The sequence below is a fragment of a genome, unplaced genomic scaffold (genome assembly GCF_019419815.1).
Source record: "Pyrus x bretschneideri cultivar Hongxiangsu unplaced genomic scaffold, Pyrus_bretschneideri_v1 Contig265, whole genome shotgun sequence".
Taxonomy (NCBI): domain Eukaryota; kingdom Viridiplantae; phylum Streptophyta; class Magnoliopsida; order Rosales; family Rosaceae; genus Pyrus; species Pyrus x bretschneideri.
This window is the reverse complement of record NW_025999574.1, coordinates 1,007,789-1,025,097: the sequence shown is the minus strand read 5'-3', so window position 1 is coordinate 1,025,097 and position 17,309 is coordinate 1,007,789. Positions and strand designations below refer to the sequence as shown.

Sequence of the window (17,309 nt, the reverse complement as noted above, 5' to 3'; positions counted from 1 at the left end):
TGTAGAATTACTAAACTAATAATTATGCTCTGAACTTATTATCATTCTTTGTTCGTGTCTTGTCCTTATTTTGGAAGAATTTTTATCCAGTTTTTTGTAGATTTACATCAGCGACAACTTTAGTTATGTCTTCATGCATGTCATTGATACGTCACCTAGCCAGGTGATGGCTAACACATCTTGAGATCGATGCCCGCTAGGCAATAGGGTGGGGTGTATCAGTTTGGGAGTTTTTTTACCAAGGTCTACTTCATAGGTATTCTAACGCGACGAAAAAACGTGCTTTATTTTTTGAAATTTTGTTTCGAAGACGCATTTTATTTTCCTTTTAGTTCTTTTTTGTTTACGTCTCATAATATTTTCAAACAAAGAATCTTTTAATGAAGATTATGCTTTTGTTCTTAATTTTCACGTTTGACTCTGAATGGTTTTTCTTCCTTATTTTGTATTGTACCATCTTGTAGTGATTCAAAAAACACTTTATTATCACAAAAAAAAAACCCCCTCGGCTTAAAAGCCAAAAAAATATATAGGAAATTAAGAATTCACAAACACAGCCCATAGAAAAATATTCAACCCATGTCACTGAAAATTGGTATGTAGTGGTGTTGGACTCTCATCGTTTTGGGCCTGCTCCTGTGCTGTTAGCCCATTTACTATATGCACGTACGAGTCGACTCATCTTTTCCATGTCTTGTTTTATACCATACATTGTCTAATATATTGTCTTACACAGCCCATACATTGTCTTTTAAAATGATTCATTCAATAAACCGTCATGAAGTGGTTAAATGGTTGTGACGAATTTCATGTTCGTATTTTACACAGGATATTCTGGGTTCAATTCCTAACGTTGATAAATCATACAATCGTGATCGAGGAAGCTGAAATAATTATGTGAATCTTCTTGACTCCTAAAAAAATGAATTACCATAACGAAACCACCATCTAATTTCCTTTTTAAAATAAAAAGAAATGACTCATTCCATACGCTAGCACTCTCTCATCGTGACGAGCGATTTGACATTTATTTTTATCTGCATAAATTTGCAAATCTGAAGACATGGTAAGGCAGTAAAGCGTAACTTGCACTGCAAGTTACTACCAGTCAAGCCGTACGGGGTCGAACTTTAGCTGCTCGCTTCCACGAAAGTGGTTTGGGAAAAGAAGAGGATACGCTTCCCTTTTTTTTTTCCACAAAGATGTGAGTCTGGTGCGGATGGGGATGTTGGGCAAACAAAACTGATCCCGAATGCTTGAACGTATGTAGTATGCTACGCCGAGAATGTTGCAAGCAATATCACAGTTACTTGTGGATGAAGTTATTAGATCACTTGTTAAAAATCCGATATCTGTTAGATCATAAATATTATCCACATCAATTTTTTGCATGACTCTTGATTCCACACGAAATTACACGACTTATTGACAAACCAAGTTGTAATCAGACATTTGTTAAAAATCGATTAACATAACGAGTATAATACAACATAACATATTAAAATAACCGATATCATACGAAAACAACATCAATACAACAAACACGATGCAGAATTGTTTGATTAGAGAGGAGATATGCGTGGCAGAGAGTCCGGCAGACTTGCTTTTTGAGCGAGTCCATTTCTCCACGTATTTATCGCTGCACGTGTAATTTTTTAACATAATTTATTAAAAATCATGATTTTATTGATAACAGTATCAACCATATGAATGTTCTTCAGTCTGTTGTCAGTTTTCAGAGTTGCACCACCTTAAACGACGTCGCAAACCAAATCCCGGAACTAGAAGTCCTTCTTCTCATCCGTCTCTCTCCCTGAATCTCCCTGACTGCAGAAGCTCAGACATGGCGGTACCTCCTCTTCTCACTCTTCCACATTTTCCTCATTTCGTATTCTCTACGAAAAATTATCAACTTCCAAATGCATGGCGGTTTTTTTTTTTGTTTAGGACTCGTTTGGGAAGACGCTGATGGATCTGATATCGTCGGACCCGTCCACAGCGTCGTCCTCCGCCTCTTCGACGACGTCGTCTTCGGCGTCGACTCAATCGGCGGCTTATACGCCTTCTCCACCAAAAAGCAGCGCTGGCCTTCCGACGGCTCTGGGGAAGCCTGCCGGAGAGAAGAAGTCGAAGAGGGCGGCGCTCATGCAGATTCAAAACGACACCATCTCTGCCGCCAAAGCTGCGTTGCATCCCGTCCGCACCAACATCAACATTATACCGCAGAAGCACAAGCACAAGCAGAACAAGGTACTTCAAGATCAAATCATATCAAATCAAATTTTTTTGTTCTAGATTAGGGATTAGGGTTTAGTTATTGGGGCTAACTGGAATTGGAATCCCAATGCAGCCTGTTTCGTATGCAGAACTTGCAAGGAGTATCCACGAATTAGCTGCTGCATCCGATCAGGTAGCTGTTGAATACTCACCTATTTCCGGCGGACACCTACTTTTGTACATTCATTTATTTGTTTACTTTTGAAAATTTAAGTGTTGTTTGTTTTCCATATCTTTTGCATTGCGAATAGAAAAAATCCCAGAAGCAGTTAGTGAATCACGTCTTTCCCAAGCTTGCCGTCTACAATTCTGTTGACCCCTCCGTCGCACCTTCACTTCTCATGGTAACTTTCGCTTGTTTACATGTTATATAGCTTATTGAGGGAATGCAGAGCAGTACTTCCATATGATCATAAGGAACTCTATAAATTCTTATTTTGCTTTGTTATATAGTTCCATGTTCCTTTGTCATGTTAATGCGATGCCTCTAGGCACGAGTGCCAAATAGGAAAGACAATAAGAATCTCGGCACTTGGCATATACACAAAGATACTTAGCACATCAATTCAATAAGCCCACATTGCTAATTTCAATGTTGCAACTGAATCTTAGTTGCCAACTTGCCATGTCTGTTGTTCTGCGTGGGTAGTTTCATATATGGGTCTGAACGAGCTTAACTGTTGTGTATGGTTTGTGAGGTGGTGCAGCACTGGTAGGATATGTTTTCTATAGCTAAAATTAGGGATATTGAAGATGATGGAGTGGCTTGAAGTTTCATGAAGAATGAAAACTACAATTGCACAATTTATTACCATCCCTTGATATGAGTCCTGCATATCTGTTAAAAAGGAGTATTGATTCTGATAGAGTGCCTCCAGAGTTCTGAGAGCTTCTTTTGAGGAAAATCCTTATAGTGGTCAAGGACTCAAAATTATATTTTGCTGAACCCCTCGTTGCTTTTCTTGAGAGCTCTGTTCTCCTGTGTTCATGTTATGAACAGCTTCATTTCTGGTTTACTTCCATTGGTGCTTTTGGAAAATTTCCCAACCATAAACCAAAGATATGTCGATGATGAAATGCTGTTAGGAAGATAAACTTTTTCGGTTTTTAGTTTTACCAAGAGAAAACACGTGTTGTGGGGTTAAACTAGAAACGAGATTCTTATTGTTTTTCCTAGAACACATTTATTAGATCATAAATGTTGGCTTTTATGACTGACAGTCTATCATTCAAATACATGTTTTTCTTAGAAGCCTTTGTTCTTTCTGCAGCTCAATCAGCAGTGTGAGGATAGGAGTGTTCTGCGATATGTCTATTATTACTTGGCCAGAATTTTATCAGATACTGGTGCACAAGGTGTAAGCACTGGTGGTGGGATCCCAACTCCAAACTGGGATGCCCTAGCTGACATTGATGCTGTTGGAGGAGTTACTAGAGCTGATGTTGTACCAAGAATAGTGAATCAGCTTACAACAGAGGTTTCAAATGCTAATGCAGAATGTATAGTATTTTTCAGAGTTTCTCGTAGTTTAATAGGCTTCTTTTTATCACTGCATTTCATGGTTTCCATTGTCGGAGTAACTTAGAGTAGTATGCTGTCTATTAAGAGAACGCAATGCACAAAGTTCTATATTCCAGCACATACTAAGGACACACTTTATCCTTTTTAAGTCTATATGGTCTTTGAACGTGGCAAGAAATGGACTTGGTTAACTAACTTTTAAATTCTGAGGGGTTTTGACCTAGGTCTTCTAAACTATTTCTTGCCTTTTTCTTTTTTGAAAGAAAGAAACTCTATTAAACTATATGCACAGAAGTTAGTGGATAAGTATGTAAATGGGCCATTCAAATGGAAATGTTTTATGTGATAGTTTAGAATATGATGGTTAGATTAATTTTCCTTTTGTTATAGTGCTAGAGATGGTGGATGAAGTTTTTAGCCAGACTTCTGAGAGATCTTATCTGGTGTTCTGCTTATTCCATTAAGCTATTCTGTTAGTCTTAGTATAGTCTTCTTTTTCAATTGTTTAAGAATAACAGGTGGGAATTGCAGCTTCCTGGTGTCCTGGTGCTTTCTTTGTAATTAGGATTTTACAAGCGTTGTTGATTTTACTTAATTATGAAATTATGCGATGGCAGCTTCAGTATTCTCACTTTGTAGATAGTGGGTTTTACAAATAAATTTGAAAATTTTCTTTTCTGCTGTTACATTCCTACAAAACATTACTTGTAGGTGGGGGTTTGATAGAAGTATTTATGCATTTGAGTAGAAAGTAGTACTTTTTCTTTTCTTTTTAATGTTAATTCAATGTGACTGATTAATAGTCTCACTATTTCTTTTCTTTTTAATATTAACTTAATGTCACATAAGAGAATTAGGGGAGATGTTCTTAAACAGGGACAAAGTAATTGCATCATCTGGTGTGTGCTTTTAAGAGTGGAGATATAGGTTCTGTTTATTGATGTAGATTATTTTTTGTTGAAGTTCATGCGCGAAGACTGCAAGCTTTGAAGGCTCTTACATATGCTTCTTCAACCAATTCTGAAATACTATCCAAATTGTACGAAATTGTGTTTGGCATTCTTGATAAGGTATGCGTTTGGGTTATCTCATATAAACTCATTTGCTTCTTACAATAGGTTTATGTCTAAATCATCTTAGAATTTTGTTCTTGATGGTACAAAAGAGTAATTTTGGTATAGAGTGACGGTTACTGTCTAACCAAATAAAGCCAAACAAAATTATGAGATATAAGGGGGAACTCTAAGCTTTATGAAGCTCTGTTATTGTGGCAACTAATATATTTGCCTGTGTATATGCCTTGGGGGGAATCCAAATATCTAAATGTGGTTGTGGGGCTTTGAACATCTTGTCTAGTTTTACGGATGGATTTGGATATCAAAAGGAGATTGAGAGTGCTTGTATTTTTGTTTATTGTAAGAATGCAGTTCTGGTTATGAATGCCTATGGATCAATGCTATCAGCAGCATTAGATGTTGTCAATCCATGCAATATACCACTTGCATATCGATACAGCTTGGGATTAAATTTATCTCCTAACAGTAACATATATTGTTCAGTGCATACAACATTTTGCTAAAGGGAATATTTTGCAAGATATTGATCCTTTTCTAAACTCTCTCTTTGAATCAATATCAGACAGATAATGGCTCTATATAATGTATTTTTTTACTGGTTTCATGGTGATATTCTTCAATTCTTCAAATGTCTTCTCTTTTGTGCATTTTAATTTCTAGGTTGCTGATGGCCCACAAAAACGCAAGAAAGGTATGTTTGGGACTAAAGGTGGTGATAAAGAGGTAAAGTACATCTACTCAAAGGTTTTTATTTTTAATATTTATGCTGGAAGGAAGGCCTGGAATTGTATTTAATGGTGGGTTCCCCTACATGTGTGGTACAAGTGTTTTTTTTTATTATGTTCGAGAACCGGGTACACACTTTAATGCTAACGCGCACCTATCATTAGTGGGTCATGTAGTTTTTCTAAAAATTTCTGTTAGTTATTTACAAAATTTAATATTGGGGAAGGGGCTTTTTTCCTGGAAGAAAGATTTTGGATGCCGTTCTAATTGCAAATGAAGTGGGGGAAGTTAGGAAGAAGAAGAAAGTTTGGCTGGTCACTGGTGTTTAAGATAGACTTTGAGACGCCACATGATCACGTGAATTTGGGTTTTGGATTTGTTTGAATTTGGAGAAAGTGGATGTTTGAATCTGTATGCTTACGTAAAACCTGGGGGGTGGGGTTGGGGGTGCCCAAAGCCTGTGAAGTCCATAAGGATGCTCGGAACCTCACTTATTCAAACATCTCTCCTCTTTTTTTTGGTTACAAAAACCTCTTACAATTTCTAAAAAAATTCTTCTACTATGCACCTGCATTTTTTCTTGTTCCTTATCCCATGGTCTCCCAACCGAGCTGATTATGTATGCTTTAGTTAATCCATGTTTTATATACATTCTTTAATTTTCATTTTCAACTTCAGTTCATCATCCGGAGTAACTTGCAATACGCTGCCCTAAGTGCTTTGAGGAGACTTCCGTTGGATCCAGGAAACCAGGCATTTCTGTACCGTGCTGCCCAAGGGTGTGTTTTCCTTCATTCTGGTAGTCAACTATTCATTACATAGAGCTGTTGCTTGGGAATATTTTTCCATATCAATTTCCTTATACAATTTCAACAATTGCATGTGGCACATATCCATTTGGTTCCGATATTTTCTTCTGCCATATATGTATTTTTACTTGTATGAGGTTTTTAGTTGGAGAAGTTTTTTTCGATGAAACGTTTTCAACTGACTCATTCTGTTTTTCTCATGTCCTTTTTAAGCTTTGAATCTGTTTTTACGTATCCTTAAACTTTCAACACTTACTTAATTTGTATTACTTCTCAATGATTGGTGGGATATCTTTAGAAACTTTACCTCTGTTGTGAAATTGGTTCTCTAAGTCAAACAAGTTTATGTTACACTTCAGGGTTTCATTTGCCGATCCAGTTGCTGTGCGACATGCATTGGAAATTTTATCTGAGCTATCTACAAAGGATCCTTATGCGGTTGCAATGGGCTTAGGTGATTTGATTAATTTAACATTTTTAAAGCTTCCGCTTTCTTATTGTGTGTGAAACTAAGTTTCATATCTTTATGCTTCTAATACTTTTCAATTCATTACTTTGTGCAGAGAAACATGCAGAGCCTGGAGGTATGTTTCCCAATATTTGTTTCTTAATCTGAGAAAAAGAAAAGATAACAAAGGATCCAATTTTTACTGTGGAAAAAGAAAATGGCTTTAGGTTCAGACAGGCTTTCTAGCCAATCATTTTAATTCGGGCTTAGCTAATATAGGTGACGAGAACATTTCAAATTTGTTGACAAAAAAAAAAAAAAAACAAAAAAAAAAAGAACATTTTTATTTATTTTTTTGTTTGCCTGGCTCCTTTAGAATATTTTCATTCTATATGTAGGAAAGCAAAGAAAATAAAGACTTGTTCGGTTACAAGATATGGTTTTGCAATGAGTTTTGTGAATGAAATGAGTTTGGTCTCATCTGGTTCAATGCCATTTTAGATTTCTTTTTTCATGTAGAAATTTCAAATTGTAAAGTTTGTTTGTATCTTAATATGCTCAAATTGTTTGTTCTTACTGCATTTTGTGGTGCCTTGGTTTGTTCTATGTATCAGGAGCTTTGCAGGATGTCCTCCATTTGAATGATGTTCTTGCTAGAGTCGCTCTAGCGAGGTTGTGCTATACAATTTCTAGAGCACGAGCCTTGGATGGTAAGCCTATATGATGAATTCTTCTTCTTCTTCTTCTTCTCTCTCTCTCTCTCTCTGTTTAATTTATCTGTTTCCTTGTAAGTTATTTGTTTGTTTTTAAATGTGTCTACAGAGAGGCCCGATATTAAATCTCAGTTCAATTCTGTGCTTTATCAACTCCTCCTGGATCCCAGCGAAAGAGTCTGTTTTGAGGCAATTTTATGTATATTGGGAAAACATGATAGTGCAGAGAGGTGTATTATAAGCATTCCTTTTATATTGATTGCATCCCTTTTGTCATCACAAGGTCGTAATTAGATGGTAGATTGTTGTATAACTCAGTGTTCGACCCACATATTCTCCCGGATAAAATTTTCTTTATTTACTTGGTTCTAATTTTTATTTGCTTACCTTTTCAATATGTAGGGCTGAAGACCGGGGTACTGGGTGGTACCGATTGACTAGGGAGATTCTCAAGTTTCCAGAAGCACCTTCTGGGAAGGGTTCCTCAAAAGATAAATCTCACAAGACAAGGCGTCCACAACCCCTTATCAAACTTGTAATGAGAAGGTTTAAGGATCTCTCTCTCTCTCTTTCTCTCTCTCTCTCTCTCTCTCTCTCTCTCGTTTTGGTATCAGAACCCGGTGAAAATTGATGTTAAGAGGTAGTTTTTGAAGCGTATTTTCATATGTAGGAGTCTGGTTGAACTTAAAACGTTGCAAAATAATATAAATATAAAAGTACAAAATTCCCTTTGGTCAACTGTCACATGGGGCAAAGTTCAGGTGGTATTGCTAAAGTTTTCGCTTTGTAAAAACTTTAAATTATATTCTCTTGATTTTGTGCTTCCTGTTTTTTTACAGGTTGGAGAGTTCTTTCCGTAGTTTCTCTAGGCCAGTACTCCATGCAGCAGCAAGAGTTGTGCAGGAGATGGGGAAGAGTCGGGCTGCTGCATTTGCTATAGGAATACAGGATATCGATGAAGCAGTGCATGTTAATACATTTTCTGAGTATCTCGATTCGCAGGATTACAATATTAATGAAACCGCACATCCTGAAAGTAAATTTCCAACTTTTTTATCTTTTGACAGGATCTCTTGTAAGTTGTAACCTTTTAGATACTGGTCCATAGCTTCCATAGCATCCTTCCATCTAATATTTTAGAGGATCAATGATCATTAATTTTGATGATATCAATTGTGTAGATTATGTAGCTATACAATGAGTGATGTGAGTCACTGGAAATATCTCATTAGCTACGGTTTATATATATATATATATATATATAGAATATGCATGTATAATTGTGTGTGTGTAAATATGGGCATGTTTGTATTCCTTTTATAATTATCATTAATAGGCATGTGTGTATATATAGAATATGCATGTATAATTGTGTGTGTGTGTGTGTGTGTGTATGTGCGTGTGTGTATACCTTTGAGTAATTGGCATTAGAGTGCTTTTATAATTATCATTAATTATTTATGAGTATGCTATGAGTTCTGCATCTGGTGTGAGCTCTACTACTCGTGCCCTGTATTGCACTATTTTTAGTAATGAAAGTATGTGTCTAATACGTAAAACAAAACGATGCTCTTAGTTCAGCAGTTACACATGTCTGGTGTACAAATTTATGGAATATTCACAATTAACTTCATATATGTTTCTAGCCAAAGTCATGCTTGGTTTTTAGTTACTTTTATCACAGGGAATTTTGCACCAAATATACTTGAGAACAGTTTGTGCATGAAAATTTTGCAGATGTTTATCTGGCATAGGTTTGTTGATTGAATTTTTTAAGCAACATGTTTCACAGAGTGAAGATTTTATATTATTCTGGTTCTCTAGGACATGCATTGCTTTATAAATATATAGGTTTTTTATTTGTCTTTTCCATTTCAAGATCAGGAAGGTAAAATGTGTCCGGTTAGAGTGTTTTTTAGCAAAGTCATTTCAGTGTATATTTGATACTTTTTATGTTTCACTCTCAATTTTGTTTTTCTTTAATCTCTTTGGGAAAACGATATGCCATATTTAATTTCAGTTTTTTGTGGCTAGCACAACACGGGTTGGAATTTTCCATGTTAGAGTAAAATAGGTAGAAAACACATGATACGCTGTAACAAGGTAGGTAAATGTAAATGAGGCCTGTACTTTCGCCCAAAGTATTTTGGAAATATGTAGGACTTATACTGTTTGCTTGTGTTTTTATTAGCCATGTTCTTTTATATATTTTTAGAGGATGAAAAGTTAGTTTAGTGGAATGCGATCTAATTATGTTTCGTGGTTTCCCTTCCCACCACATAGGCATTCGAAGAACTTCTTCTGTATCTGCTGGAGTAGGTGGTAAGGATACAATTGCTAGTTTGTTAGCTTCATTGATGGAAGTTGTGCGGACAACTGTAGCTTGCGAGTGTGTTTATGTTCGAGCAATGGTAATTAAGGCACTGATCTGGATGCAAAGTCCCCACGATTCATTTGATCAACTAGAATCTATTATTGCATCAGAGCTTTCTGATCCAGCTTGGACAGCCACACTATTGAATGATATTTTGCTCACTTTGCATGCTCGTTTTAAGGTATGTAGTGGACAATAAAGTATCTCATGGTGTGTCATTTGTTGGGAAATGCATATGTGTAGAAGTCTCTATTAATGAACTTCTGTACAAAGATACTGAGGAAGCGAACCACTGAGTAAAAACATATAGAAAACCAAGCCACAATCCCAAACCAGAACAACATCACACATCCAATAACAGCTAATGGCTAAACCATTTGTATTGTCAGGCGACTCCAGATATGGCTGTCACTCTTCTTGAAATTGCAAGGATCTTTGCAACTAAAGTTCCAGGGAAGATTGATGCTGATGTATTACAACTACTTTGGAAGGTAATTTCCTTCAATCCTCACTATAGGCAGTTCTTATCTATCTAGATAATTATGTATGTCTTGTCCATCGTATTATTTTCTTGCATTTCTTTCAGTGAAGTCTATGTTTCTTGTGAAAGAATTTATTGCTGTATGTTGTCCAGTGCTTCTTATGTGCATTGATAGGCTTGTGTCAGTTATGACGATACGGTAAACATTATCCCACCAAAATGAGCAAGAGGATATAGGATACTGGTGCAGTTGTGATGGTTTGACTCCATTTTGTATTTAGTTGTTTTGCATATCTACGGGCTTTATCGCATACAAACAATCTCTATTGATGATTGCAACTTGTACTTTATCGTCATTATTGACTTTCTGATTCCAGACATGTCTTGTCGGAGCTGGTCCTGATGGGAAACACACGGCATTAGAAGCAGTTACCATAGTTCTTGATTTACCACCACCACAACCTGGGTCAATGCTTGGCATTACGTCGGTAGACAGGGTATCTGCGTCTGATCCAAAATCAGCTCTGGCATTACAGAGATTAGTACAAGCAGCTGTAAGCATTTTTTTTCTTTCAATAAGTAGACGCTTTATTTGTTTCTCTTCCAATTCATCCATCAAATAACCTGTAGTACATATCCTTTTCTATTTATTGCTGAACAAATGTACTGTTAGGTATGGTTTCTTGGAGAAAATGCAAACTATGCTGCTTCTGAATATGCGTGGGAATCCTCAACTCCTCCTGGTACTGCATTGATGATGCTAGATACAGATAAAATGGTTGCTGCCGCCAGTTCTCGTAATCCTACTCTAGCTGGGGCATTGACTAGGCTTCAGAGATGTGCGTTCAGTGGCAGCTGGGAGGTATTAGCTTCCACCTCAGTGTCAGGCATTTGACATTTGTTACTGACTTTATCTTAGGACGATAACAGGGTGAATTAAATACTAGTTTTCCTATGTACTACCACGGTCTGGCAGTCATGGTTAAGGGTTACAATATTCTGTTGAGGGCCTTGAGGCATGGTTTCTAAGGCATCGAGACAATGGTAGTGGTAGTTAGAGAATATACTTTGCCTGCTGGTGGCTTTATAGTGGGCATGCAGGAGTATCCTATAAAACTCTAGTTTACTGATTTTCCGTGGTTGACATGTGACCTCATCCTCTACATTTTTCAGATGGGGGCCTAGATACTATAGAATGTACACACATGTGCACACAGATTAGTTAACCTGTGAACTCACCCTCTACTCATTTGATTGTCTTATATGTTGTTTGTTCCTTTGGGTTTCTCTAGGTTCGAATTATTGCTGCTCAAGCTCTTACAACTTTGGCAATAAGGTCTGGTGAACCTTTTAGGCTACAGATCTATGAATTCTTACACACATTAGCACATGGGGGAGTGCAGTCTCAGTTTTCTGAGATGCATCTCAGTAATGGGGAAGATCAAGGAGCAAGTGGCACAGGCCTTGGAGCTCTAATAAGTCCCATGATAGATGTTCTTGATGAAATGTATAGAGCACAAGATGATTTGATCAAGTAAGTGATACAAATTTCTTTTTTAAACGCGTCATTCTTTTTTTGGTATCCACAAGAGTTTGTTGTGTGGGTAATCAGGGAAATACGCAGCCATGATAATGCTAATAAGGAATGGACAGATGCAGAACTTAAGAAACTATATGAAACTCATGAACGGTTGCTTGATCTTGTTTCGCTGTTTTGTTACGTCCCCAGAGCAAAGTATCTGCCAATGGGGCCAATAAGGTACAAACTCATTTATAGTGCTTATGTCTTTAATTTGACATATATTTATCTGTTGTAATTTTTTGTTTGGTCAGATATTTATCTGTTGTATTTGAAAGAATAAGAGGCGTGAGGCGTTTTTGTTATTTTGTGAGTAAAACTTGATTCCGGAATGTAGAGATGCAATTTTCTAGTTCTTTAGCAAGTGTCCAGAAAAAGAATGTCAGCCTTTTGCACGAATGCTTTAATTAGACTCTCTCTCTGTTGTATAGGTAAAACCAGAATTTCTCAAATGTGTTATCTATTCACTACACAACACTAATTTTACAATGTCCTCTTTCATTTCCATGAAATTTTTCGATGTACATAATACCATGTTACCGAACAATTGTTCTTCACCTTACTCCTAGTGTCTGACACGCCGGATAACAAAGGTTAAAAATCTTGATGTCGGTGGAAATATTTGTAGTCCAAATGTTAAGGAAATATTAGTAGTCCAAATGTTAAGGAAATATTAGTAGGAATATTAGAATATATTATACATGTAAACATGGAAATTTGCTCCAAATTCCAAAACCTCCTGGAAATCTTAAAAAAAAAGTATTAAGCATGATACAATTAGAATATTGTCCAAAGTAACTATTAAACTAATTGTCACCATACTTATGAGGTGCAAATAGAAGAAAAGTTTATTTTGATCCTTGTCTAAGGATTTTAAGCATGTCCCATTTGGTATAAGCATTAGTAGAGAGTGAGGGTAATTTACGACTAATCACTGCTTAGTGTTTACAAAGCACTTTTATGAGGGATTGACTGTGTCAAAAATCATCGGTCTAACTCTAAATTTTAATGAGATGATTCCCACATACTAAAACTCTTTTCATTTGACGGCGAGTGTGATTTCTTTTGAATACCAGTTTTACCCTCTTTTCTATCTGCATTTGTTATTTGATTTCCCTTCGTAATCTTTTGACAGTGGAAAACTTATCGACATCTACCGCACGCGGCACAATATTAGTGCATCAACTGGTTTGAGTGATCCAGCTGTTGCTACTGGAATTTCTGATCTTATGTACAAATCTAAACCAGCACCTGAGGATCCTGATGTGCTTGATGATGACCTTGTAAATGCTTGGGCAGCAAACCTTGGTGATGACGGACTCTTAGGAAATAATGCACCGGCAGTGAGCAGGGTAAAATATTTATTTGATTTAAATTAAACTTCAAATTTTACAGACGAAAGAAATTAAATATATTAGTCCTGACAAAAAAGTGAGATATTTATCAACATCTTGCTATCTTATGTCTCGACACAAACTCTAAATTTGATTTGAGAGATCTTTAAACATATTATTATAATTTCCTTCCTCTGTTGAATCTTGTAGTCTAACTTTTAAAAGGAATTTGAGTGGGAATTTTTCATTGATACTGTTTTTCGGTGTTATAAATTACTGGTTTAAGGTTTGTCTTAGAAAGTGGAATTGGAACTATAGTAGTTAAATTGGCTTACTGTGGAATGTCTTGATCCTCTTCAAATGGATGACTATTTCACCTCGACTTCTTGTTAGGTTAATGAATTTCTTGCTGGTGCTGGAACTGATGCTCCCGATGTTGATGAAGAAAACATAATCTCTAGACCTTCAGTTAGTTATGATGATATGTGGGCGAAGACCCTTTTGGAGACTTCTGAGCTGGAGGTATGTGTTTTACATAATGTTCCTGGGCTGGCATTGCATGCAAGAACGTTGCAGTAATCATGTACACAATGAGGAGGTTGTCACTAATTATATTCTTGGATTGTAGGAAGATGATGCAAGGTCATCCGGGACATCTTCCCCAGAATCAACGGGATCAGTTGAAACTTCGATATCATCTCACTTTGGCGGAATGAACTACCCTTCACTTTTCAGTTCACGGCCGGTATGAGATGCATTGGTCAAATTCGAATAAATATTTTCTTTGTTTTTTATCTTTTTTTAATAATATACTTCCACTTTCACATTTATTAAGGTTCTAGGCTTAAGATTTCTTACTAGGCTCTAGAACGTTAATGCAGTTCTAGATACTGACCATGCGATAATCATTATGCATTAAGAAGTTATCATCTTTCTAATATTTTATTACAGTTCAATACCGTGAAGTTGGTTCAACCATGACTCGACCGAAGTATAGCTTTTGTGTTTTTAAGATTTGAATTTTGAACATTTTTTCTAAGTATAGGGTATCGTGGAAAGGGTTGATGCACAGTTATCACTTGCTTATAAGAACTAAGATCAAAGCATTTTCTTTACCCATACAAACTCATTGCCTGATTGATGCCCGGAGAGGATTATAGATTTTTAATTGAAATACACTCTATCATCTGCCATATAGGATTCAGTTGTTTGATGAGTTAATTATTTGTAACAGGAGATGTCTGGAGGAAGCAGATATAGCAATCCATCTACGGGAGGTCCCTCATTCGGTGAGGGTTTAGGTTCTCCGGTTAGTGCTCATTGCCTCTCTTCCAACTAGTTTTTTAATTTTATGATTCCGTCATAACTGTAATTCTTCTAATTCTTTGCAGATTAGAGAAGAGCCTCCACCATACTCGTCACCTGTCACACAAAGATTTGAGTCATTTGAAAATCCCTTAGCTGGGGGAGGATCCCAGAGTTTTGGTTCTAATGATGACGAACGCATTTCTTCTGGAAATCTTCAGCATGGAACGGCACTCTATGACTTCACTGCTGGTGGAGATGATGAGGTAAGTCAATATTCAGTCTAACCTTAAAGCATGGAGTTTCCCTTTCCTGACATGCAGCTGGTGTTCTGCTTGATAAACGATGCGGAAGTTGAAAAATGAACTATTGCTGTCTTTTACAAGAAGGTGATTAACACGGTTTTTTCCGGACTTGCAGTTAAGTTTAACGGCGGGAGAAGAGATTGACATTGAGTACGAAGTGGATGGCTGGTTTTACGTAAGTATACAGAGTGAATAACATCAAAAGGAAAACGAAAATTCTTGTTCGTGTTTTTTACATGTCATGTATTTGGATAACGTTGATTTCGTATTATTATTACTCTTTTTTGTCTCGTCAAGAGTAGAATTCGCTTAATAATTTTCATCTGGACGTCTTTTTTCTCTAGTTGCTCTTTGAAGGGTCATTCTCTGACGTCCTCGCTAGCGAGACAACATAGTGTATTCATGTCAGTTGCTAATGTATGGCATTTTAACTCCTTACAGGTGAAGAAGAAACGCCCTGGCAGGGATGGAAAAATGGCGGGGCTGGTGCCGGTTCTCTATGTTAACCAGTCTTGAATTCCAGACTGTAAGACCATCTCCAACCGAAAGGGCTATGTTTGATCATCTAATTCTTCGTTCTACACCATCTTGTCCGGCTATCTGGTTTCTTGAAGGCCCAGAGCTGCTCCGATAATTGTTTTGAAGAGTGGGAACGCCCACTGCATTTTTGTTTCGATTGTTTTATATTTGTTTCCCTTCTTTCACGAATTCGAACATGGGACATTATTCAATACTGTGAAGACATGAGCTCAATTTTGTTAAATTTTCAGAGACTCATGTAAGTTCTGTTAAATTTTCAGAGAAACGGACGGGTTTCACTAATCTCATCGATACTGTCCTCACTTAATCATCCGTGTAATAGTTTAAAGTTAAAGTTAGAAAGTCAATTTTGGAATCAAATTTGACTTCAAATGTTATATCATTTCCACATCAAATAAGAATCAAATAATAGTTTTGACTATAATACTTATGTGTATTTAATACAATTCTTCAGAGGTCAAATATAACTTTTGGAGTCAAATGCAAAGACATATATGACTCTTGGAGCCAAATGTAGAATCAAATATGACTTTGCACTTGATTCTGGAGTCATATACAACTCCAACTTCTCTAATGCATTGGAGAGAAATTGAGTTAAATTTGAGGTTAAAAGTGGTATTTGACTCCCAACTTTTTATGTGCGTTGGAAATAGCATCTTCAAACTCCGTTGTGCATTTCAAACTTTCTATATTTAGAAATAAAATTATACTTACGAAGAGTGCACAATGACGTTTTTGAAGTGTCAATAACATCTACCAAGTTATAATGTCATATTTCACTCCAAATGTGGATGTGAAAGTCACTGAATCTAATGGATACGGAGTCAAATTTGACCTTTAACTTTTAACTCGTTTGCATTAGAGAGTGATTAAATGAATTTTAGGGTTAACAATATCTTCTAAAGGTCGAATTCTCACTTGTAACTTTTGAGAGCACTAATGAGAGATTACGTAAAATTCAGAATTAAGTATAACTTATGACTATAAGCCCTGGTTTGGTTTAGCTACTTTTTAAAAAAGTGGGAATGGAAAAAAATTCGGAGCATTTTAAGTGTTTGGTAAGCACTTCAAATCAGTTTTTTTTCAAGGTTATGGAGAAAACATGTTTATAGTTGTTGATTATCTAAATTGATTACTTCTTGATTAATTTTTTTTAGATTAATATTCTTGTTTGTCATTATCTAAATTGCTCTGTACACTGCTCTGTATTGCTCTGTATGATCATTTCCTGAAAACGAAACAGAGTTGATAGTTCCATTTGTTGGATCAATTTTTTGGTGGACTTATTGTAAAAGCATCAATCAAATGTCAAATATTAACATAACATATAGAGGATATGTGGCATTTCATGGATGGTCCAAAACATTGTTCTAGTGATGGTCCTAATTCTTCTCAACAACTCTCCATATCATTAGATTCATACAGTTACATCATGCATGACTTTGACAGATTCTCAAATTTCATACAGCCACCATGGGGCCTTAAGCAAATGGTCATCTCTCTTTTTCTGCTTCTACAGCAAGTAATAACAACCTAGCTATGTTCGAGCTGAGTGATTTTCGTTTCAAAATAGCTTTTTATAAGAGGTTTTCATTTAAAAATAGTTATGCCAATGCCTCCCCTTCTAAGTTTGATTAGTTTTTTCCTGGTTGTGTTACAATATCATTTGTTCTTGTTTTAATAAATATATGTATATGTACAAATCACTAGTTGATATCGATGGCATAGAAGGGGGCGTCTTCATCAATATCATTTGTTCTTGTTTTTTGGGAGATAGCCTTGTATTCTTATATTTCAATTTTATAATCGAGTCTTTGCAC

General features: G+C 36.2%; 1 protein-coding gene across 1 annotated transcript; it reads left to right on the top strand.

Annotated features, from left to right (window-relative positions):
* Window positions 1-1,739: 1,739 nt before the first annotated feature.
* LOC125478768 lies at window positions 1,740-15,771 on the top strand. The gene is made up of 27 exons (XM_048587315.1): window positions 1,740-1,849; window positions 1,948-2,250; window positions 2,351-2,410; window positions 2,529-2,621; window positions 3,549-3,777; window positions 4,763-4,869; window positions 5,536-5,598; window positions 6,280-6,380; window positions 6,770-6,864; window positions 6,974-6,994; window positions 7,473-7,568; window positions 7,681-7,801; window positions 7,974-8,117; window positions 8,411-8,607; window positions 9,855-10,126; window positions 10,335-10,436; window positions 10,804-10,980; window positions 11,100-11,288; window positions 11,719-11,960; window positions 12,039-12,185; window positions 13,141-13,357; window positions 13,733-13,861; window positions 13,968-14,084; window positions 14,574-14,648; window positions 14,731-14,910; window positions 15,065-15,124; window positions 15,391-15,771. Exons 1-27 carry the CDS (start codon window positions 1,844-1,846, stop codon window positions 15,463-15,465), a joined length of 3,618 nt encoding a protein of 1,205 aa, XP_048443272.1. The 5' UTR covers window positions 1,740-1,843; the 3' UTR covers window positions 15,466-15,771.
* Window positions 15,772-17,309: the final 1,538 nt, after the last annotated feature.